At 31.4% G+C, this 23,989-nt stretch overlaps 12 protein-coding genes across 12 annotated transcripts; 4 read left to right on the top strand and 8 right to left on the bottom strand.

The window, feature by feature from the left end:
• Positions 1-219: 219 nt before the first annotated feature.
• On the top strand, positions 220-1,620 carry GO595_000420 (translation initiation factor eIF-2B subunit gamma; the record flags this gene model as incomplete). The annotated part of the gene is made up of 1 exon (XM_067917301.1): positions 220-1,620. One exon carries the CDS (start codon positions 220-222, stop codon positions 1,618-1,620), a length of 1,401 nt encoding a protein of 466 aa, XP_067779408.1.
• A 1,418-nt stretch (positions 1,621-3,038) lies between these two features.
• Positions 3,039-3,761, bottom strand: GO595_000419 (Rab family GTPase; the record flags this gene model as incomplete). Its single annotated transcript, XM_067917289.1, has 1 exon — positions 3,039-3,761. The coding sequence occupies one exon, from the start codon at positions 3,759-3,761 to the stop codon at positions 3,039-3,041; it is 723 nt and encodes a 240-aa protein (XP_067779407.1).
• A 1,593-nt stretch (positions 3,762-5,354) lies between these two features.
• Positions 5,355-5,945, top strand: GO595_000418 (Myb-like DNA-binding domain containing protein; the record flags this gene model as incomplete). Its single annotated transcript, XM_067917278.1, has 1 exon — positions 5,355-5,945. One exon carries the CDS (start codon positions 5,355-5,357, stop codon positions 5,943-5,945), a length of 591 nt encoding a protein of 196 aa, XP_067779406.1.
• Positions 5,946-6,403: 458 nt separating this feature from the next.
• Positions 6,404-7,000, bottom strand: GO595_000417 (Rpl16ap; the record flags this gene model as incomplete). The annotated part of the gene is made up of 1 exon (XM_067917267.1): positions 6,404-7,000. The coding sequence occupies one exon, from the start codon at positions 6,998-7,000 to the stop codon at positions 6,404-6,406; it is 597 nt and encodes a 198-aa protein (XP_067779405.1).
• A 900-nt stretch (positions 7,001-7,900) lies between these two features.
• Positions 7,901-8,491, bottom strand: GO595_000416 (Myb-like DNA-binding domain containing protein; the record flags this gene model as incomplete). Its single annotated transcript, XM_067917256.1, has 1 exon — positions 7,901-8,491. The coding sequence occupies one exon, from the start codon at positions 8,489-8,491 to the stop codon at positions 7,901-7,903; it is 591 nt and encodes a 196-aa protein (XP_067779404.1).
• An 810-nt stretch (positions 8,492-9,301) lies between these two features.
• On the bottom strand, positions 9,302-9,886 carry GO595_000415 (Carbohydrate binding domain-containing protein; the record flags this gene model as incomplete). The annotated part of the gene is made up of 1 exon (XM_067917245.1): positions 9,302-9,886. One exon carries the CDS (start codon positions 9,884-9,886, stop codon positions 9,302-9,304), a length of 585 nt encoding a protein of 194 aa, XP_067779403.1.
• Positions 9,887-10,878: 992 nt separating this feature from the next.
• GO595_000414 (uncharacterized protein) lies at positions 10,879-11,394 on the bottom strand (the record flags this gene model as incomplete). The annotated part of the gene is made up of 1 exon (XM_067917234.1): positions 10,879-11,394. One exon carries the CDS (start codon positions 11,392-11,394, stop codon positions 10,879-10,881), a length of 516 nt encoding a protein of 171 aa, XP_067779402.1.
• An 810-nt stretch (positions 11,395-12,204) lies between these two features.
• Positions 12,205-13,509, top strand: GO595_000413 (uncharacterized protein; the record flags this gene model as incomplete). The annotated part of the gene is made up of 1 exon (XM_067917223.1): positions 12,205-13,509. One exon carries the CDS (start codon positions 12,205-12,207, stop codon positions 13,507-13,509), a length of 1,305 nt encoding a protein of 434 aa, XP_067779401.1.
• A 3,076-nt stretch (positions 13,510-16,585) lies between these two features.
• Positions 16,586-17,737, top strand: GO595_000412 (oxidoreductase, FAD/FMN-binding family protein; the record flags this gene model as incomplete). Its single annotated transcript, XM_067917212.1, has 1 exon — positions 16,586-17,737. One exon carries the CDS (start codon positions 16,586-16,588, stop codon positions 17,735-17,737), a length of 1,152 nt encoding a protein of 383 aa, XP_067779400.1.
• A 623-nt stretch (positions 17,738-18,360) lies between these two features.
• GO595_000411 (ras-related protein RAB1BV-like) lies at positions 18,361-18,960 on the bottom strand (the record flags this gene model as incomplete). The annotated part of the gene is made up of 1 exon (XM_067917201.1): positions 18,361-18,960. One exon carries the CDS (start codon positions 18,958-18,960, stop codon positions 18,361-18,363), a length of 600 nt encoding a protein of 199 aa, XP_067779399.1.
• Positions 18,961-19,269: 309 nt separating this feature from the next.
• On the bottom strand, positions 19,270-20,040 carry GO595_000410 (molybdenum cofactor sulfurase; the record flags this gene model as incomplete). Its single annotated transcript, XM_067917190.1, has 1 exon — positions 19,270-20,040. One exon carries the CDS (start codon positions 20,038-20,040, stop codon positions 19,270-19,272), a length of 771 nt encoding a protein of 256 aa, XP_067779398.1.
• A 1,009-nt stretch (positions 20,041-21,049) lies between these two features.
• Positions 21,050-23,350, bottom strand: GO595_000409 (protein phosphatase 2C; the record flags this gene model as incomplete). The annotated part of the gene is made up of 1 exon (XM_067917178.1): positions 21,050-23,350. The coding sequence occupies one exon, from the start codon at positions 23,348-23,350 to the stop codon at positions 21,050-21,052; it is 2,301 nt and encodes a 766-aa protein (XP_067779397.1).
• Positions 23,351-23,989: the final 639 nt, after the last annotated feature.

Raw genomic sequence — 23,989 nt, 5'->3', positions numbered from 1 at the left:
TCTGTTTTACCACTTATAAGGTAAAAATTAGGTAATAAGTTCTTAATAATAATAATAAAATTTGTTAATAAATAAACTTAAAAGATTTTTTGAGGTGTGGTTTGCAGGGATCATTTCAACATCTTCGTATGAAAATAGCTAAAGAGCATGGTTCAATTCCCTTCAGATAGATTTTTTTTATTTTTATTTTCAAAACTTTACATAAGGTCCAGACTTTAAATGATCTCTGAACCACAAGTTCTGCACAAGTCACCATATTCTAACATAAATGTTATTATTATGGCAAACAGGCCTCCATTTACACGTGAAGCAGTAAGTGAAAAACTTTTTGGTCGTGTTACAATAGGGAATAAGCCAATCGCCCACCATATTTTTAAACAATTCGAAAAATGCGGCTTGATCAACATAACGCTTGTTTGTTTAAGTAAAGACAACAAAGAATATGAAGATTATCTTGCTCAATACACTTCACATAATAATTTAAATATAAATCTCTCTCTTCTTCCAGTTGATGGTACATTCACTACAGGAGAGATAATTCGTAAGATTGGAACAGATAAATACACTTTTGTTTTTCCAATTGATTTATTAACATCTGTCAATTTGACAGAAATTATTGATTTTCACATATCATCTCGCTCAGAAATCACTGTTATTGCTACCAAACATGGACTTGATAAGTCTAAATCTAAGGTTCCAGGTTATATGATTAATGTCCGAAATCCATATGGAACAAGATATTTTGTATATCCCGAAAACGAACCCACGAACCTTGTTACTCTTCTGTCTGACCGCGAATCGCTTAACGAAGATCTCGATCTTTCTCTCAAACAAGCTCTTGTCAATCGCGATGAATCATTTGAATCAATTGCCTCATCAGACTTTTCCGCTGACGAAAGCAGTGAAGGTATGGAAATTCAAGATGTCTTTCTTCATAACAACAAGTCATTAATTATTGATTCCTCGATGCAACTCACAAATGCCTATATTTTGTCACCCAAATGTGTTTCACTTCTTAAAGAGGATGTATCTGACAATCAAAAAATCCATTCCATTGAGTCCGAACTCATTCCATATTTATGTCGAGAAGAAGCCGAATCAGCCCAATTTGCTAATAACCGAATCTTACATCGTAAGCGTGCTCATAAGGCATCTATCTACTGTATTGGCGATGATAACTTCGCTTTTCGAGTTACTGATTACGCGTCACTTTTCTTGGCAAATTTGATGTGCGGCTCCGGCCGCTTAAAAGGGTTCATTCCTCATGGGGAAAACACCAATGGGTATTATGTTGGAAGGGACATTAATGTGCATAACACATTTAGATTTGTCCCATGTAATGTTTATGGTGATAATTTACATATTCCAAATGAAAACGTAACAATCCAAAGATCCGTCATAGGAAAGAACTGTAGGATAGGAAAAGGTGCAAAGATTATAAATACAGTGCTCTTTGAAGGAGTTACTGTTCAAGAAAATGCAGAATTAAATGACTGTTTGGTCGAATCAGATTCAGTAATATTCGCTGGGTCAAAGTTAAAACAATGCATTGTGGCTTCCCATTTCCAAGGAAATAAGCCAATTAAAGAAGAAAAATGTACTGTTCAAAATAAGCAATAGATAAACATGACAACTAAATGAAATGTTTTGTTTTATGAAGATGAAAATCGAAACAGAAATAATTTTGAAAATATAAAGCACAAAACAATGTTTACTTTGTTATTATGTTTTAATATATTACTTCAATATTTTGTATGTAAATGATTCGAATGGAAAATAAATTTTCTCTTAACTTGCTTAAACTGTATATTCAATAACTTGTAGTTATTCCCATTTTAAATATAATTTTATTCTTGTACATATTAATCAACAATTTACTAAAATAAAAGAGTTAGATTTTGTATTCATCCTCGAACGAGACCAAAATGGGGCGAAGCTGAATAAGTAAAGTTAAGAAATTATGGCTGGCATATATAAAAAAGTGACAGTTCATAACCGCCTTTTCAAAATGAAAGGAAAACAAGATCTCAGATACAAGATAGTGATAATAGGAGACAGAAATACAGGTAAAACACACTTTGCCAACCAGTTGGCCTATGCCCTGTTTGAAGATGATATTCCAAGTACAATTGGCTATAGCTATAAAACAAAAGAAATTAATATAGATGATAAGTCAAACATCATATTACAATTTTGGGAAAACCCCAGTATTATGAGTGAAATATTTTCAGTTATACGATCTTTTATTCGAGGAGCAAGAGGTATTTTTGTTTTTTATGACATAACCAATCGAAAATCATTCGATAATATTTCACGTTGGATAGAATGTATCAATGCCAAGGTGCCAATTACTTCAGACATGTGTCTATTAATAATTGGAAATAAATGTGACTTAGAAAGTTCTCGAGTTGTCAAAACAGAAGAAGGCGAAGCTATTTCCCGTAGGTTCGGAGCACATTTCCAAGAAGTGTCAACCAAGTATTCGTTTAAAATAAACGAAGCTCTCAACATAATGGTAAATGAAATGCTTCTACAAGATAGATGCGGCTGTACAAAATGATCAAAGCTTTCCAATGGAACATTAGTAAATGTTAAAGTTATAAGTGGGAATAAAAATATTACATTTTTTAGCCTCAATATAAATCTAAAGATATCAAAGTGTTTTATTAGATAATTAAAATTTATTTTAAATCATTTCCAATTAATGGGGAAAAATGTTGAAATATTGTATTATTTTTAAATTTATTATGTTTTTGTTGATTTTTAGAAAACTTTTCTTTTTTCATATATTTCTTTCATTCGCCTTAAACAGAAACATACATATAATTGAATCAGAAGCAATTTATACCACTTTAATTCGAAATTGCAAATCACTCCTCATTATTCTGAGTAAAACTTTAACAATTACCATATTCTTTATGAATAAAGAAGTTAAGACTTTGCTAATTCCAAAGTTAAATATTACACAATATCCACTTTTTGATCGTAATACTAATGACTTAAAATTAATAAATTGTTCAATTTGTTAGATACTTTATTTAATTACAACATCCTTTCTTTTTCGAATTTTCGCTGTGAGTAATGTCCACTGTTTGCGGTGTTTCGTTCTGCTCTTTTGCTTGCACTGTTACTGTTTTTGGAACTTTTATATTTGATCCAATGCTCACAGCAGTCAAGAAACATCCACGCTTTATAAGCTCAGCAGTTCCGACGTTGCTTTTGGAGGATACAGAAAAATATTCCATTTGGTTCTTCTTGGCAAATTCATTGATTTGAGTTTCTTCAACCTTTTGTGGGAGATCTGATTTACAACCAACAAGAAAGAAGAACTTGATTTCTGATGCATTTTCTATTGCACGTTGATACCATTTTTCGAGATTATCAAATGTTTCTGGTCTGGAAAGATCAAAGCATAGAAAAGCAAAATTAGCTCCACGAAAGTATGCACGGACAACAGTGAAGTAGTCGTCTTGCCCTGATGTATCCCAAACTTGTACTTTGATATCATTTCCATTGATTTGGGTTTGAATTGGCAAGAATTGAGCTCCTACAGTTTGTTTATATGACTCATTGTATGTTCCCTTTACAATCCTATTGACAAGACATGTTTTACCTACAGCAACATCGCCTAAAAAAATTAACTTCATTGAAATCGGACGAGGACAAGAGAAAGAAGACAACGTTTCGCTCGTATACTCAGGGTGAAATTGATGGTATTTGCCTGGGGCTGGTAAATCTGAGATTGACAGAGAGTTTGTCATTTTTTGAACCCAAAGCTTATAGACATGTTATGTGAAATTTTTATGTCTGAAGAAGAACTTCAACAAATTATCGAAAAGAAAAAAAATGAACTCAATGAACTTCAAAAAAATAGCAAAGCAAAAGAAAAGGAACTGAAAGAAGAAAAAGAATCCCTTGAAAAACAGAAAGCACATCTTTTAAGAGGAATTCAATCAAGAATTCAACTTATCGATATGCTTAAAAGGGACACTGTTAGAATGGCTTATGAAGAATTCAACAAAATATCACAACAAGATTTTGAAAAATCAAATTCATCATCATCATCAAATTCTCTCCCTCAACTACAACATAAATAACCCAGATACACTAAAAACGTACCATTTACATATGCTAATTCATGTTAATTCCCAAAAGTTAGGTATACAAGTATTTATAGTATGTTATGTAGCGATTATATAAGAGTTATAGTGGATGTGATGCTTTCCAAAATGCTTCCCCCTCAAGTGTTAAAGTAAGAAATTTAATTTGATGAAATTAATACATTAAAATTTCGAAATGACTACTGAACGTTTGTATATTTAAATACATAACAAAGGATCGAACTGTGCAACAAACAACTTTTGCAAATAACTTCAAAGTTACTGTGAATTTCGGATCGGATAATTATGAAGACATACCGCCGATGGGGTACAGGGTAGATGACGCATCGGCTGGGAATGTGCCAGGATATGCAGTTGCGATGATTGCGGCTGCGGTTGCGTTGGCAGCTGTCGTGGGATGGATTTTGGGAGCGAAAAAGACAAGTGACACAGCTGATGCGTGAGCGGATAAAATTATAAACGATTTGATGCATACGAAATGTTCTCTTCTTTATAATTCGAAACTTAATAAATGTTTTAGTTTTGTATTTTGCAATTCTTTAACAGAAAAAATCACATTTCTATCTATTTATTAGATTTCAAATATAAAAATAAAAATTGGTATGAAAATTATTTTTAAAATAATTCCAAAATTTCTTTTAAAATTTATTTAAAAAAAATCTTGAAAGTATACTTATTTTATTATATAATAATTTTATGTTACTTTAATTCAAGTCATTTTCTTCATCATGAACTGAATTGTGTATTGATCGCATGTTTAAATAACCGATATTAATTCATTTTTGAAATGTTTATATAATTATTTTTTCCGTTTAATGACTTGTTAAATGACGATGTTGATAGAACGAGGCACCCTGGAATGACATATAATGACTTGTTTGTTGCCAAAATAATCAAATATTTTGTATACTTTACGATTATTCAATAAGAAGCCAAGAATAGCACTTTTATGATTTGTTTGGTTTATGGCAGATAATGACTTGTTCATTGTCCTATCGGTAATACACTTTTTAGCTTTTTATATGGTTTATGACGGATAATGACTTGTTTGTTGTCAAAATGATAAGTCACTTTCTGGTTTTAACAACTTTATTTGAAATAATGACTTGTTGGTTGTCATTTCGTTCAATTCTTCTCAATATTTTTGTATGAAAAATGATTTGTTCATTGTCAACCGCATTCAAAAACTCAAGATGAACAAGAAGAAAATATTAATATCATTTTTATATTAGAATGTATTTTATAAATTCATATGAACAACAAAATGAATTTACACAATTCAACAATGGTATTAATAATCGAAGCTTTAAACCACATAGTAAGTTTAGTGAAGAAGAAGATGAACGCTTAAAAGAAATTGTTACACGTTTAGGCGATAATGATTGGGTTGCAATTTCACAAGAGATGCCAGGACGTAATGCACGTCAATGTAAAGAACGCTGGAGTTATTACTTGTCACCTTCACTTAATACATCACCATGGAGTGAAGAAGAAGATAAATTATTATTGTCCAAACAACGTGAACTTGGTAGTAAGTGGGTTAAAATTTCTAAATTCTTTGATCATCGAACAGATGCCATGGTTAAAAACAGATATCAAGTTTTAATGCGAAAAATGAAGAAAGGACTTCTTTTATTCCCAAGTGAACAAACACAAACACAGGCACAAACACAAAATGAAGTTCCAGTTGAAAGATCACCAACACAAGAAAATGTTTATTCTTCACCAGCAACAACAATTATAACACCAGAAGAAGATAACATATTTGAAGATTTCGAATTCTTCTATCCAGATGAATTCAATTTATCATTCATTGATTTCTAATTTTTTTATAATATGTTATATTATATTTCATTATAAAATATTAAATAAACTTCTTTCTATCGTAAAATTGTTTTTTTTTCATTATATATTACAAAAAAAGATATTAATATACAAAGCTTTTATCAGCTTAAAATCCTTGAGTCAAACATAAAAACCAAATATAAATCATATTGAGAATATTTTCTGGTGATTTTAAATGAGATCAGGTAAATCAATTCAATTATTTTTTTCTCGTTTTATAGCTTATACGTTTCTAAATCACTTTTTGTTGTTGGATTTCCTTAAACAAAGGAATTTTTTAATGATTATATATCTTTTATATTTTTTTATTTTTATTATGTGTTAATCCTTTTCGAATCTGAATTTTGGTTTCATCTGAACAAAAGTTACAAATTTTTTCTTTTAATTTTAATCGTACTCATTTTAAAAAGTTGAAAATTATTTTAATGCAATCAAGTTTACTCGACGTATGTTTCGAGGAATTTAACAGCTGCAGCACCTAACTGCTTGTTAGCAGCTGCAATGGCGCGTTGTTTCTTTTCCTTTTCTGCCTTCTTTGCTTCATGTAATTCTGCTGCTTTAGCAATTCTCTTTTCTTCAAGAGCCTTGACAACATGACCATATTTCCATCCGAATGTTGTAGAAATCTTTCCAAGTGTTGTAACTGGGCGATCAGTGCGAATTGCAACTACACGAAGAGCAGTTGGGACAACAAGTTTCTTTACTCCTTCGTACTTCTCTGGGATGCCTTCGTAAACCTTAAGTCTAGCAAAGGCTGCTGCACCACGGGCTGTTTTATAATTAACCATACCGCGAACTGTGCGAGAGAATATTTCAGCTGGTGCACGTTCATGGAATGGACCATGGCGTGGGTTTGAGTTGGTTGTCTTTCTTAAGAAACGGCGGTATTTATGATAATTGAAACGGTGGTCACCTGTTGTAACGATGCTTTCGGCACGAACAACAACGATTTTCCTTCCATTGAGGAGTTGTTTGGCAATGACACCTGCTAAGCGGCCTGAAACATGGCCCTTTCCGTCAATAACAATAGACATTGGGAAAAGGAAGGCCAAACCGAAACCGTTTTAATTACGGTTATTATAAACATTTCAAAAAAATTCATAAACTTCTCAATTGCTTTTTAAATGAATGCCAACTTATTGCAATATCATCTAAAAATGGTGATATATAAAAATAATGAGTATGCTTAGGGGGAAATTTGTAAAAATGTAGTCGAAACAAAATCGAAAAGTTTATCATATAATTATAAATTTATAAAACAATTTTTTTTTTCTATTTTAACTTGGTAAATGAACTTCAAAAGTCATTTCCAAGTCTTTAACATACTTCAAATGTTTTTATTTTGCTTAAAGAAAAAATCATTTTTGAATTCTGTCGAAACTGTTGTGAGTTTATGTAAGAATTCATTAAAATTCCCATATTATTGTATATGTAGAATTATTTGTTCATCATTTTTATCACAAAGGTTAGAACATAACCTTTATTTAAGAAATATAAACGAAATTGATAATTAAGAAATGAACATATAAAAAATGGATTATTGAATGAAATTGTATGTTTTCTTCTTTCATTAAATACGAATGAATCTGATTTTTTTCTTAAAGAGGTAATGGAAATAGATTTAATATCTTCAACATTAAACATTAATAAAAATACTTTTTTTTTCATACACTATATGATTGAAGAAAAAAGTATAAAAAATTATAAAAATGATTACGAAAAAGAAAATTATGAAGAACTATCATTGAATAATTTCGATGTTCATTCATATTATAATGATATAATAGAAAAAACTTTTTCCAAGTTTTATTATGATATTTCAAAGAATGATTAGAAACTTCATAAGCAATTAATGAAAAAAAAACAATTTTACGATAGAAAGAAGTTTATTTAATATTTTATAATGAAATATAATATAACATATTATAAAAAAATTAGAAATCAATGAATGATAAATTGAATTCATCTGGATAGAAGAATTCGAAATCTTCAAATATGTTATCTTCTTCTGGTGTTATAATTGTTGTTGCTGGTGAAGAATAAACATTTTCTTGTGTTGGTGATCTTTCAACTGGAACTTCATTTTGTGTTTGTGCCTGTGTTTGTGTTTGTTCACTTGGGAATAAAAGAAGTCCTTTCTTCATTTTTCGCATTAAAACTTGATATCTGTTTTTAACCATGGCATCTGTTCGATGATCAAAGAATTTAGAAATTTTAACCCACTTACTACCAAGTTCACGTTGTTTGGACAATAATAATTTATCTTCTTCTTCACTCCATGGTGATATATTAAGTGAAGGTGACAAGTAATAACTCCAGCGTTCTTTACATTGACGTGCATTACGTCCTGGCATCTCTTGTGAAATTACAGCCCAATCATTATCGCCTAAACGTGTAACAATTTCTTTTAAGCGTTCATCTTCTTCTTCACTAAACTTACTATGTGGTTTAAAGCTTCGATTATTAATACCATTGTTGAATTGTGTAAATTCATTTTGTTGTTCATATGAATTTATAAAATACATTCTAATATAAAAATGATATTAATATTTTCTTCTTGTTCATCTTGAGTTTTTGAATGCGGTTGACAATGAACAAATAAAAAAAAAAAAAAAAATATTGAGAAGAATTGAACGAAATGACAACCAACAAGTCATTATTTCAAATAAAGTTGTTAAAACCAGAAAGTGACTTATCATTTTGACAACAAACAAGTCATTATCCGTCATAAACCATATAAAAAGCTAAAAAAGTGTATTACCGATAGGGACAATGAACAAGTCATTATCTGCCATAAACCAAACAAATCATAAAAGTGCTATTCTTGGCTTCTTATTGAATAATCGTAAAGTATACAAAATATTTGATTATTTTGGCAACAAACAAGTCATTATATGTCATTCCAGGGTGCCTCGTTCTATCAACATCGTCATTTAACAAGTCATTAAAAAAAAAAAATAATTATATAAACATTTCAAAAAATGAATTAATATAGGTGATTTAAACATGCGATCAATACACAATTCAGTTCATGATGAAGAAAATGACTTGAATTAAAGTAACATAAAATTATTATATAATAAAATAAGTATACTTTCAAGATTTTTTTTATTTTTTTTTTAAAAGAAATTTTGGAATTATTTTTAAAAATAATTTTCATACCAATTTTTATTTTTATATTTGAAATCTAATAAATAGATAGAAATGTGATTTTTTCTGTTAAAGAATTGCAAAATACAAAACTAAAACATTTATTAAGTTTCGAATTATAAAGAAGAGAACATTTCGTATGCATCAAATCGTTTATAATTTTATCCGCTCACGCATCAGCTGTGTCACTTGTCTTTTTCGCTCCCAAAAATCCACCCCACGACAGCTGCCAACGCAACCGCAGCCGCAATCATCGCAACTGCATATCCTGGCACATTCCCAGCCGATGCGTCATCTACCCTGTACCCCATCGGCGGTATGTCTTCATAATTATCCGATCCGAAATTCACAGTAACTCTGAAGTTATTTGCAAAAGTTGTTTGTTGCACAGTTCGATCCTTTGTTATGTATTTGTGGTCTATCATTTCTTCGTAACCCGTCAATCGCGAAACAGGTTCTGCTGTTTGATATGACTTTACGTATCTTTCCTTATAATTTTCCCAATTAGTGTAATTGATCAGAAACATCGGCGGCGTTCCATACAATGCATTAAACAAATCGAATCGGTCCCAATACGGAATAATTTTGGCGTTGAAGTCTGTCCAATACCAATGCGACACTACGCAATCGTGATAAACAAGTTCGAAAAGCCGAATCCGAAATGATTCGTTAACCATTTGATAAGTCTTTTCAGGTTGTGGTGGCTCGAAATAAGTTAATTGCAAATTACTTCCGTAGCCAGGAACTCTAAACTCGGTAATTGACATCATTCCTTCGAAGTAATCAATGAAACGTAAGGAACAGCAATTTCTTTCCCGTCTTCTGTTCCAACAACGATTCCATAATCGTTGAATACTTTAACTAATTCAACTAAACTTTGCGCAGAGCCTCTAGGATCTAATGGATGATCATTAGAATAACATTCTTTATACGGAAGAGATGAAAACGCTTGATCAATGAAACGCGCTTTGTAATCGGGCCCGAAAAATAATTTCGTTTTCTATTCTCTTCCGTGCATAATAAGGTTGTCGCGCATTACATAAAACAGGACATTCAAGTGATGGACATTCGGGACATGTTAAGTTTCGTAGTTTATATGGAGTGCGCATGTTTTGATTCTCATCGACGGACATATCTTGTGGGTGTGCTTCCAAAATATAATTATTATATGTTGCATATCCTTTTTCAATGTATTCTGGATTCATTTGGTCACGATAATGATCATATATCGATGTAAGGATATGCGATCGATTATTATTTAAATAATCAATGTTATCTTTAGAGCATCCGCTTGAATATAAAATTCGTTCGATTCCAAGCGATTGCATTTCACTTAATCGCTCCATTGGCTTTGAACAAAATGACCAAAAATCAACTGCGCCAATGAGTTTATCAATGTTTGGACGTGTTTTAGCTTTTTCTCTTAATGTTACAATTAGTCCTTTTTCTTTCGCATGTTCTCGATATCTTTTTGCAGTTGTAACATGATCTCCTTTAAAAAATGAATAACGAAGTGTTCGCTTTTATGAAAATTTGCCTTTGGATAGATAAAAGATGGGTCTGAATTGATATAATCCTTTGTTGTTATAGAAGTAAAAGCCTCCGTCAAAATACGTGTCTGAAGTTAAAAGAATTGATGACGCGTCATTTGTAGCAGCAACAAATGGCATGGACAAACCTTGCATAGAAAAGCCACCGCTGAAGATTTTGTTGGTAAACGAATTGTATTCCGCCGGAAATGTGACTCCTTCAGACACAGGAATTACGTAGCATAACTTTTGTCGACAGGAAAACTAAAAGGAAAATCAAATGGCATCTTGGTAGAATTAGGATCGCGATCAACTGAAGTAGTGAAGCCATCGTTTGTCAGGTTAATTTGGAAATGAATTAGATCTTGATCAGGATAGACAACATCATAAGAAATCATTTCCTCTGTAGAAAATAAGTTGGATACAACAGAGGAACGTCGCGATGTTTGGTTCCAAAGTTTTTGGGATGTCTTGTCACAAACTTCAAAGTACATTTGAAAAACATTGAACGTAAGTTTTATATTAGAATTCTCAAGAGTGACAACTTCGCGGTCAGGAGTGCCGTAATGCTTTGTAATTTCATATCTGAGATTTTTGAATTTAAAATCAGTATTTCCGTATCCCCAAAATCTAACCGAAAAATTGGTTGTAAGGGAAGGAAGAACCCACTTGCTGGTATAGGTTTGGTATGATTGTGATGAAAAATTTAATTCCTTCATTTCTGTGCTAATTGGAGATCCTTTTGGCATAACTTGAAAACAAAGTCTTCCCTCCTTTTTTTGGATAGAAATCTCGAAAGATACAGTTACCTAATCACCTGCTTCCCCATCAAGTTGAGCATTACAACCTAACGCATAATCATTTCCAGTAAATGTATAAGTATACTCTGTTAAATAATCTCCTTCAATTTTTGGGGTACAAGGCTTTTGGTGAAAAACTTCCGTTCACAATAGTATAAGAGACTATGAACAGAAACATGAAATCATATGATTGAAAGATGCCTTCCAGTGATAAGGGCCACCCCATATATTTTCAATACTTTACAAAAGTGTTTATAACCAAGTTCTTACATATTTATGTTCTTTATGTTTTATTAATTTTTTGTGAAATATTTGCAAAAACAAGATAAAATTCTAAATCCCTATGGGCAAGGCATGAGCGAAAGAAGCTCGTTTGTTGTACTTTTCACCAATCTTTGTTTTTTGACATAAAAAATTTAACAGTCTATGTGAAATTAATGCATCAAAAAAATGGATAAGAATGTGCTTTCACTGCCTGATGCGATTATGAGACCTAACATACAAATGATAATTGACCAATTTATTTCTAATGGTGGAGATATACCTGAAATGATTTCTCAACTATCTGAAAGTTATCGTGGATACTTTCATTTAATTGATGCATTTGGGCATATATCAGATGCGATAGGTATTAATTTCCGCCAAGATTTTGAAAACTTTTTAATACAACAAGTACTATTGTATTTTGATCCACAAATAGCAGATACAAATTTTGATATAAACAATCCACCAGAGTGGTGTGAAACAACAAATTCTGATATGTTTATACCATCTTTAATATTAGAATTAATTAAGAAAAATCCAACATCAAGATTTCTAAATCATTCTTTTGAAAAGATTTGCATTTCCACTCCTCACCTCGTAAAACGCTTTCCCCCTTGTACTGCTAACTTCGAGGCATTTATTTCTGTCTTAAGAACATGTATTATGTTGGCAAATAGTGTTGAATCCAACTCTCAAAATCTTGAAAAAATCATTAGCATCCTTATTTGTGACGATCTTACGGTATTTTTTACAGCACAACATATTGATAGGAATAATAATCTCCCATTAATCCACATTATCCAAAAATCGCTTTCAGATCAACCAGCTCTTCATAGGCTGTTTCAAAACTCTCTCCTTCGGTTAGAAGGCTGTCTTGATGAAGATATATCCATTCTTTTTCACAATGATCTTATCACACCAGAATCTATAGACAGGCTTGTTCAGATCCCAAACCCTTCTGCTTACCTGCAGGAACTCATTCTTTTCCGTCTTGAATCTGATTTATTCAATCCTAAACTTCCTGAACCCACTCTTCGCAAACTCATAGAATCCCTTGTTTGTCTAACAAATTCCGATGCTAATTTGGAATTTATCATGATTGCAGCCAATTACATCAAAATCTGGAAAGTTGATTTGGCGGTTTATTTAACACACGTAACGTATTCCATTCAATTCCACTTTTTCAGTGAGGCTCTAATTTCAAAGCTCAGATACTTCGTTGTTAAGGGTACAAATCATAGCGCCCATTCACCAAACTTCCCTTCTCCTATACGACAGATTTTATGTGAAATTTCTTATCAACACCATGATCTTATTCCACAGATAGTCGACATGATTAAAGATGCAGTCGTTTCTAAGAGACAATTCTCAACATACTTTGATCTAATCGCTGATCTATTTAATGTTTTAAGTTATATTTTTGGTCTTGGATTTCCAATTCAAGTTTTACAAGTATTTGCACGAAAATCCGATAATGACTCATGCAAAAGAAATGCTCTTGTGAACATGCTGAGAAGCTGCTCACCGCCTTACACACAGGAGTTTTTGCATGAGATGTTGGAGTGCTTAACTTCGGAATATGTTAAGCCATTATTCTTCCCAAAGAACAAGGGATCAAATACGATAAATGTGAAGCCGCTAGAGGCGTTGTTATTCTTTGTTGAACAGTTAAATCGTGATGAAAATACGCGCACATTGCAAAAGGATGCATACGTGTACGATGACCTAAGGAGGGAGGCTAGGAGGCTTGTCGAGATTGGGAAGAACAGAACTCAGCACACGCTGAACTGCTTTTTTTAATTGATGTAAAATAAAGATACATAAATCAACTTTTTGATTAAATTACGCAAAATTGAAAGTGTATTCAGTTGCTTATGATCGTTGCGCTTCAAAAAGTTTAAAGCTTTGGGTTGATGAGAACAAAATTGAAGCATTTTTTGATTAAAAACTAGAAGATTCATTAAATTCAAGAATGATTTTTCCATTTGATTGGGAACCAAAAAAGATTTTGTCTTTGATTTTATTTTAAGGATATTACAATTACTTTAATTTTTTGAGTTAAACAATTGAGTCAATAATAACTAATAATAGCTGTCATGAAATCTGATCAAAATATAAGCCATTTTCACAAAAATGAATGTTTCAAATCTCAAACGATTTATATAAACATTATAACACATCAACAAATTAACTAAGCTTGTTGAGGTTAAAAACGAAAATCCTAATCTTCACAAAAAATAATTGAAAATTTCTCAGAATTTCGCATTCAAATTTAAATCGTATTTATGACAAAGTTTATCGTCTTACGATAGTTTTACAACCCCACTTTTCAATATTTCTGAACGTTTTTTTCAGAATCCATCCGAACACTTATGGATTTTCAAAAAATTCATTTATCCATTTTTGTTAAAGTCACAAAGCAGAACCAAATTTGAATTTATATTTCCATCAAAGCAGATATTTAATATTAGAAATCACTACTCTAAAGATCGCAAATATAGCGAGAAAAATATGTTTTATTAAGTAAATTATTAGCGGTCTCTTTTCAGTAAAAGTGGTTCAATATTCAATGGAAATATATATTGCTCAATTTCCAGAACATATCACAAATTAAAGCAGTCGCAAGTTAAATTTGAATGGCATATCTAAAACCAAATTTATCGAGGCTTATGGATTATCATAGCAATAGCCAGGCAGGTTTTAATGAGTCAACTATGAAGAAAAAAAGAAAGACATTCTCTGTAGAAGAGGATCAAAAGCTTATGCAGCTTGTTGAAGAGCATGGAAATAAAAATTGGGAAATTATTTCATCTAAAATAAAAACAAGAAGTGCACGCCAATGTAGAGAAAGATGGAAATTCTACTTGTGTCCGAATGTAAACCGTTCCCCATGGACTCCTGAGGAAGATCATATATTATATGAAAAATATAATATACTCGGACCTAAGTGGTCTTTGTTATGCAAATGTTTTCATAATCGATCGCTTAATAATGTCAAAAATAGATGGAATTCAATAACTCGAAAAATTCGAACATTGAATTTAAATTTAAATTCAGAAGAAGATTTTTTCTATTGTGGAAGGTTAATAACAAAGAACTCCCCCAGCTTGCCTAAAAAGATTAATGATAAGGATCCAATTTTGACGGATGAGCATAAGGAAAATGATGCACAGTTTGATCCATTGTGCTTTTTCCAAATTAATAACTTATTGAATCAGCTTCCGGAAACTGCATAATTTGATGGTGTGAGCTCTCTTTGATGGCTCAGTAAATTATGAAAAATTTAAGTTTATTATTTCGGTTTGTAATTCAATGGCCAACTGACAAACTCTACGGCTTTGTGTCAAAAAAAATTCTTGTTGTTTTTATCTTCTGGTTAAATTTGAATAGTAACTGGATCTGACGATCGTAATTTTCAAATGGATTTAAAAATGACACTTTTTGCACAGAAAAAGTCCAGAATACACAAAGAAATTCTTTTAAACCGTGGTCTCGGTTTTCAATTTTGTATCCAAAAAATTCTTTAAAACAGTTCACAACCGAAAATCGCTGGTATTGAAAATCAGTCCAAATTTGAATAAAAGTCCAGAAAAAATATCAAAAAGCCATAAGCACCATTGTCAATTTGTCCGATGATATTTTTGAAGATATTTTCACAAAAATTCTTGATACTGAAGCAATTTACAATCAATGAAAAGCTATGATTTATATGCATTGAAGTAAAATTTAAATATCAAAAATATATCTTGATTCATGATAATTTATATGATTATTGTTTTTTGTCAACCCAAAATAAAGAGATAAATTATACATTTAATAAGTATGATTCTTTCTGGATTACTAGAGCCAAGTTTTATTAATTCAAATGTGAATGAAGAATTTCGCCCCTTATTTTTGAAACTTTCAACATGTGCAAGTTTTTTTCATTCTGGGAAATATTTTGTTCTATTTTATATAAATATTGATAAAAAATTTAATATCATAAATTAGAAAAATACCATTGATTTGTTTTACTTAACAAGTAAAGATAAGTGACTTCTCAGTATTAGAAATGTTTCTGAATAATTTCATATAATACTTCTGTAATTTATTGCTTAAAACAGAGTGTGACTCAAAGTAAGTTTAGAATTGGGTAATACTTTAAACACACAACCTTAACGAATAGTTTTTATTTGTTTTAATTAAAAAATTAAGCCAAGAAATTTCTTTAATGCAGTTTATATTTGGGTTCTTGTTATATTAAAACCCCCGTCCGAAATCATTTTTCAACTCACATGTCAATATCATGACAACCGAGATAAAGAGATTAATCCTTTACAAAAAAATAAAGTATTTTATTGAACATTTTTTTAAATACAAATCTTGTGTAAAATTGCATATACTGAAATCTTAAGGAACAAAAATAATCAATTTTAGAGATTGCGATTTCAATTTAAAAAATAATAAATTATACAGAATAAAATATGTTTGTATATTAAATTAAGACTGATTTTTGGTGATGTTTTCTTCTGAATTAGTTTAACACTTTTAGAAAAATGCCAAAATTGAGATTTCAATTTGGTTTAAATTAAACTAAACAAAATTAATCTTGGTGATGAAAAGAAGAAAACACAATTATTTACTGAATGTGTGTGTTTTGCAAAACTAATTGTCAACACCGAATTTATGCCATATATTTCTTTTCTCATTAGGAAAGTTGAATTCGCAAAGACAGAACAAAAGCTGAAGATGCTATAGTTCGAAGGGCCATACGTAACTATTGTTCCAACAGATCATATCACGTTTTATCGTAGATGTTAAATCGTTCAAACCGCTCTCAAAATTTTGAGTTATAAAAATTAACGTTTGACTTCATTTTTTTCTTGGTTCCTACATGATGAAATCAGTCTTATATTCCCCTACAAAAATTCGTGGCCATATCATCAAGAATCGGTTCATGAGGTCTGCTACTTATGAAGCACTTGGTGAACCATCTGGAATGCCAAAACATGAATTAACAAAAATGATCGAAAAACTTGCAACTGGTGAAGTCGGTCTTATTGTTCCAGGGTATGTTTATCCAATCAAACATGGCAAGGCAGCGAAGTTTCAATGCGGCATTACAAACTACAAAGAAGCAGGTGCTTGGGAAAATACAATTAAATTTGCACATAAAAAAGGATCCAAGATAATCTTCCAAGTATGTCACGGAGGCGTGATGTGCAAGCCTGAAGATATCGACGGAACTCCAATTGGTGCGTCTGGTATTCTTCCAAATACTCGCGATATGACAAATGCTGAAATCGAGGAAACAATAGACTCTTTCATCCAAGCCGCCCTCAGACTCCAATCTGTTGGCGCTGATGGCATCCAACTTCATGCTGCTCATGGATATCTTCTTTCTGCATTCTTATCACCAGCAATGAACCGAAGAACCGACAAATGGGGTGGCTCATTAGAGAATCGTGTTCGTATTGTCCAAGAAATTGCCACAAACATCCGAAAAGTTGTATCACCAGATTTTGCCATTTCAATCAAGATGAACGGTGATGATAACTATGAAGGCGGCGTCACTCCTGACATGGCTGGGCAATATATACTTCGTCTTCCGATGATTGATCATTTTGAAATTTCATGCGGAATCGGTCTTAAGTATCCGTCAACAATAAGGTTCCATCCTGTCAAAGAGGAGTTCTACAACAACATTGAAGATAAGAAATTAGCCGAGAAGTTTTATCAAATCGCGACCAAATGTGCCAAAAATGCGCCGTCTACATATGGCTATAACGTTTACGCGGCCAAAAGAATTCACGAAATTGCACCAGATGCAAATTTGGCCGTCGTCGGAGGAAATCGAAGAGTTGCTGATATGGAAGATATCATCAATTCGAAGACCGCTAACATGGTATCACTGTCACGACCATTCTTGAGACAGCCATTGCTGGTTAAAGAGTTAAAGGAAGGAAAAATTGACAAAATCACTTGCAAAGATTGCGGACTTTGTATCCTTAACTTAAGTTCAAAGGTTAAGTGCTGGAACTGGAACTAAAAAATAATTTAAGGGAAAGTTTTTGTTTTTGTTCTGTGAGAAATGGAAAAATGATCTCGAAGTTTTGTTACAGTTAAAATTTTTATTATTATTTTTTATTTAAGTTTTTGTTGTTGTTGTTGTTGTTGTTGTTGTATCATTTTTAATATGTAAAAAATTATGATAGCCAAATATTTAGAAACAATTTTCTATAACAACACATTATTCGTATAAAAAGGATATCTATAGATATAGACTTTGCGTTTTTAACTTGTATGCTTTAGATTTAAACCTTTTCTATTTTCAATTTGCAATGGTGTTTAACTGATGATTCGACTCACCACTGCTTCATATTTCTTTCTTTCTTCCTATTCATAAATTGGTTTCATATTTACGATGATATTTTAAAATACCCAAAAACTTGCTAAAATATTCACTAATACTCCACAAAAAACTATACTTAAATGACAATATCTATACATGTGCGATTTTCATAAACATTTATTTTGATTTCATACTCTGCTACAGCAAATCCAATTATTAGCGAAATCACAAAATCGTTCTCCTTATCGTTGCTTATTATTTAGTTTCGTCATTTTTAAAATCTCAAAAACATTGCGACGAGAAAAATTTCATTCATTTTATTAGCAACAGCTTCCATCATTCTGCGTATTTTGCGCAAGTCCAATCTTTATCTGAGCATTACCTCCACGTGTGCAAAGTTCATTGAACAGTGACTCGAACATTTGCGAAACATTTTCTCCAGTTTTCGCTGAAGCGAAAAATATTTTTATGTTTTTCTTCTTTGCGTATTTCAACACCTTGTTATTTGGAACGGCGTTTTCATTACCGGTGACTTTATCTATTTTGTTAGCAGCAATATATACGATTGAATCAGGTGCATTTTGTTGGAAGTCTCGAATCCAGAAATCCAAATTATCAAAAGTGTTTTCGGCACAAATGTCGAATACACAAATAGCAGCGGCTGCTTCGCGATAAAAGAATTTTGTGATTCCTTTAAATGATTCTTGGCCAGCTGTATCATATACTGATATTATGTATTTTTTCTCTTCGTGTTGACACTCATGAACAAAAAAATCAATCCCAGTAGTCGAGGTAATATAATCAGTAAAATCATTCTTAAAATGTCGGTTAAGAAGTGACGTCTTCCCAACATATGAGTCTCCAGTAATTACAACTTTAAGATGTTTTTCATTACTATTTTCTTGTGAACTCGTTTCCATAACCAAAAAAAATGAAAAGTCATTTCAACAACTTTTCCGGTTAATTTATTCAAAAATTTCTGCCCACAGTAAAAAAGTGCATTTATGAAGTTTATAAAAAAGTGGACATTCTTTTTTGATGTTATTTAGAGAATTAATAAGCATTTCATTGATTAAGAATGCAAACAAACAAATTAAGTGAAAACATATCAGTTTGGTTAATTTATATTAAGTCATCGAAATATATGTTACAAATTTGAATATATGAAATTACAATTAACTTTCTCTAAATTTTGATTGTTGCATTTTACGTAATAATTACACGTGGTGTTACGAAATCTCAGCAGTGTGCTTGACGAATTGTATTAAAAAATCAATTTCCTTTTTTGTCGTTGCCCAACCAAACGAAACTTGGAGCGAACCTATACCTTCATTTATTTGGTTTTCTGATGTTTTAAGTGATTTTTTACATGTTGTTGGTGTTGAATGGCATCCTCCCAAAAGATATATATCAAATTCAGATGCTGCTTCAATAACTTTCTGGTATGGAATAATTTTTGATTTCTTATCGAGAATGTTAAATGAGATAATAGATTCTTGATTTGTTCCATAAACTTCTATTTTTAATTTGTTAACGTTCACCAGTTCATCAAGTTTTGACAAAGTGTGTTCGACGATAGATTTAACGTGCGCCTGCAATCTTTCAATTCCTAAAAGTTGACGAAATGCAAAACCACTCTGCAAAGATAGAATTGATATGAATGGTAAAGACCCATCTTCGAACCTTTCACATGGTGATAATCTTAATTTCTCAAAATCTGTTTCTGTTAATGCATATACTAAAGTACCTCCACCAAAATATGGTCGTTTTATGGTACTTATCAAGGAGTTCTTAACCACAAGAGCGCCGATGTTTGGAAAGCCAAACATCTTCTCGAAGCTTAATGCAATTCCATCAAATGGTATTTGCGAAAGATCGAGATCATGGTTTTGGAGGTACAAAGATGCATCTGCAATAACAGTATCATTTGTAGAAATGAGTTTTTTCATAGTTTCTATTGATAGAACAGATCCATCAAAACAATCAACAAGAGGAAACATAAAAAGATTTGATGGGGAATTGGTTGTAACAAAATTATTCGTACTTAACATTTGAACTTTTGCATTTTTTTCTATTGCAAAATTGGTTAAGCCAATTATGTTCAAATCACTTGTTTCAGAATAATAAAAAGTTGACTTATTGTTAAATGGGAAAGCTTCTGCTATAAGCTTTAAAGCCTGAAAATGAGAGTATGTAAAAATAACTGTGTACTGTGATATATTTGTATGCAATAATGAGAGAATTGATCTTCGAACATCATCAATTATATCCGTAGAAAGTTCAGCACTAGGCGACTCAGAGTGTGTATTGCCGAGAAGATTATGATGCACTTGATTCGTAAAATTTTCGAATAAAAGATCAGGGAATAATGGATGATTTGCATAATCAAAATAAAAAATATTTTGGAACCTCTTTAAGCTGTTAGATTTAAGCTCTACCGCCAATTCATTAAATTCAAGTTTTTCCAATTTTTTGTATGAAATTAAATTTCCATTTGACATATTATCAAAATCTGGAGCAAACTTCCAACATAACACAAACACTATTCCCAATACAAGTAATATGTTTGCAACATTTATAAAATTTCTTGTAAAAATATATAATTTGATTTGGTTCATTTGGTTGACCAAATTCACATCACATGTCATTTGATTGGGCAGGTGAATTGAAATCTAAACTTTTCACTTTATGAAATTCTACAAAACCTGTGAAGATTTTTGTGCTGATAAATCTACATGGCTTTATTCCAAAATATATTGTGGATGAGATATAAATGTTGCAAATATACTTAATCTAAAAAATTACCATTGTTTATTCAGAAAGGTTTCCCAACGATAGAATCGAATAAATGAATAATCATCGGATTTATATTCAAAAACTGAAGTGTTCACTTTGTGTTATTATAATTTCTAAAATGGTTTCAAGACAAGCAGCTTCATTAAGGAATAATAACTTTGGAATTCGGCTGAGTGGTTGGTAAGAAACATTTTACTCATAAAATCATTCGTTTTATGGCTTTAAGTCTACAACAATCACAGATATATTGTCATAACTATTTTTTGCGAAAGCTGCATTCCTTACCTTATACGCAGCTAACGATGGGTCTTCTTCACTTTCTACAATCATTCCAACCTCCTCTACAGACATTACATCGAAAACTCCGTCACATGCAAGCACCAATCTATTGACATTTTCTCCAATTTCTATCTGCACAATGTCTGGTTCAGCTGTTACTCCTCTTACTTCGAAGTCTCTAATTGATCTTGAAATTGCTAAAATTCCGTCTGTCCTATTATCTCTTACATCACCTTTTTCAGTTCTTATTCTTTCAATTTCATCTCTCAAGTAAGGCTTATGATCATGAAGGAGATGTTCTGCTTTTCCATCTTCTTCTATAAGTAAAGCTCTTGAATCACCAATGTTAGCACATACGATGGTGTTTCCATGCTTTACGACAAGTGCCATTGTTGCACCGTCCCTAAACTTCCTTTCCTTCAAATGCTTAACGGTTGTTTCGATTGAATTTTTGACTTTTTCACTGATGTTGGAAAGTTTGCCATCTTTGAGACCGTTTATTATAATCTTTGGCAATTGGAATGCAACATAACGAGCTGTATCAGTCCCGCCATGACCATCAATCACAGCATAAATCTCAATGTTAGGCTCTTTGATTTGGCGAATAATTAATGAGTCTTCCATTTCAGATCTGCTTCCTTTCATCTCAGCATAACCGACGTTTACACAGTCAAAATATTTTGTCGACGGTGTTGTAACGTTTTCAATTTTGTTTACGACAACTTCGGTAAACGGTCTCTCCAATTCTTCTTTCGTTAATTTGATTTTCGTGTGATTTATATCTAAGAAGTCGAGATAAGGGATGTTTGTGAGGTCTAAACTTGAAAGCTCTAAGTTGTAAGCAATTTTTAGTATTGTTAATAAAGGATATCTTTCACTAATAGTGAAATTTGTTAATTTGTTATGAGAAAGATCAATTTCTGTCAAAGAATTATGTGTTCCTTTTAACTCAAATGAAGAAATTTGATTGTGAGAGAAGTCAATCACATTAATTTTTTCGGGTAACTCAGGGATATTAGTGATTTCATTACATGACATGTGTAACTTCTCTAATGTTGGCAACAATTTTATACTTTTGATTTTGTTATTTGAAAGATTTAATGTCGAGATTTTAGTTTCAGCCAATATTTCATCAGGGAATTCATTAAATTCGCAACATGCAGCATAAAGAATTGTAAGTGTTCCAGGCGCTTTAGGCAATTCATTTATTGGGTTATTACTAATCGAAAGATATTCGATTTTCGAATTAGAAAATTCATCTGGTATGGAAGTGATAGAATTATTATGCATAAAAAGTTGTGTTAAGTTTGGAAGAAGGAATATATCAGAAGGAACTTCTTTTATGCCATTAGATGATATATCAAGTTTACAAATGGTATTACATAAGTTGCTAACATTGAGTTGCGTAATGGAATTTGATGAAATTGAATATATGTAAATATTATTCGCAAAATGTGGTATATCAGTAAATGAATTATCATTGAGAGTGACACTACGCATACTGAATTCAGATGACTGTGCTTCGACTTCTGTTATTTTGTTGCCGAAAATTTCAAAATCTCTGAGCGTAGTTGGTAATTTAGGGATTTTTGTGATTTCGTTCTTGAATAGATATAAAAGACTAAGTTTGGAGTATTTGTCTAAGGGTGGAATTGTCGTCAATTTGTTATTGTCAAGATATACACTTGTAATATTTTCGGGTAATTCAGGGAATTTATCTATTAAATTGTAAGACGCATTGAGTAGATCAAGATTTGGAGCAAATTCTTTGATATTTGTGATATCTATGATTTTGTTATATGGAATTACTAATGACCTCAATGAGGGGAAAACAACACCTTGAGGGAGTTCAGTAAGGTTGTTTCCTGCAAGGTTTAATCTCTGTAGGATTTGACTGGAAAAAGTTAATTGATTGATCAGATTAAAACTTAAATTTAAAAATGTTACGCATTCCGGAATTGATTGAACAGATTGGATTGAATTGCATGACAAATCAAGAAGGCTCAATTTTTTGAAATTTGATTTTTTCAAAACGTTGATATCATTACTTCTTATATAAAGGGTTTCCAAATTTTCTACTTTTTCTAACTCCACTGGAATTTCAGTGAGATGGTTGTCATCTAGATTTATTTGTGTTAGCGAAGTATATGAAATCAATGCTTCGAAAACTTGATCTGGAATTTTGTTCGTGAAATTGTCTTGGAGACTGATGGTTTGTAGTTTCGTGAGTCCCATAGGAAGATTTTGAATTTTGTTTCTGTCTAAATAGAGGAATTTAAGATTATTACTTTTTTTAATGTGGTAAGGGAGTTTTTGAAGTCCAGAGCCAGATAAATCTAAGTTTTGACATTTTTGGTCTAATTGTGGCAGTGTATTTATGTTTCCCATTATTCCAAATTTTTTGTCAGCAGTTACGAATTCAATATATTGAATGTTAATTACTCAATTTATGGGGGCTAAAATAGAGTCTTCTTTCACACGCATTTTTCTCGACGAATTATTAATATTTTTATATTTTAAACATATTAATCTTCATCACAATCCCAGTTAATTTGACTATTGTATAAAATATCATTTTCTGGGATAGTTGATAAAATAATTAATTTTTTCGAAATTATAACTATGATATTATTTTTATGATATATTTCTAAATCCATAACACATACAATTTTTAAAGGCACAACAGTTCTACAATAATTTATTTAAGCTACCAAATTTTGTTTAATTTTATATGCGAATTAATATTTAACTTTAAAAATGAGAAATGGATAAAATCTGCAATTAACTTTGCTACATTCATCAATGAATAAGGGCATTAGAAAGAAATACAATATGATTTAGATATGGAAGAAAAAAAGATATTGGGGCGGGTTC

The sequence above is a fragment of the Histomonas meleagridis genome (genome assembly GCF_020186115.1).
Source record: "Histomonas meleagridis strain 2922-C6/04-10x chromosome Unknown contig_10, whole genome shotgun sequence".
Lineage (NCBI taxonomy): Eukaryota > Parabasalia > Tritrichomonadida > Dientamoebidae > Histomonas > Histomonas meleagridis.
Note: the sequence above shows the minus strand (reverse complement) of the source record. Positions and strands in the feature narration are given on the sequence as shown.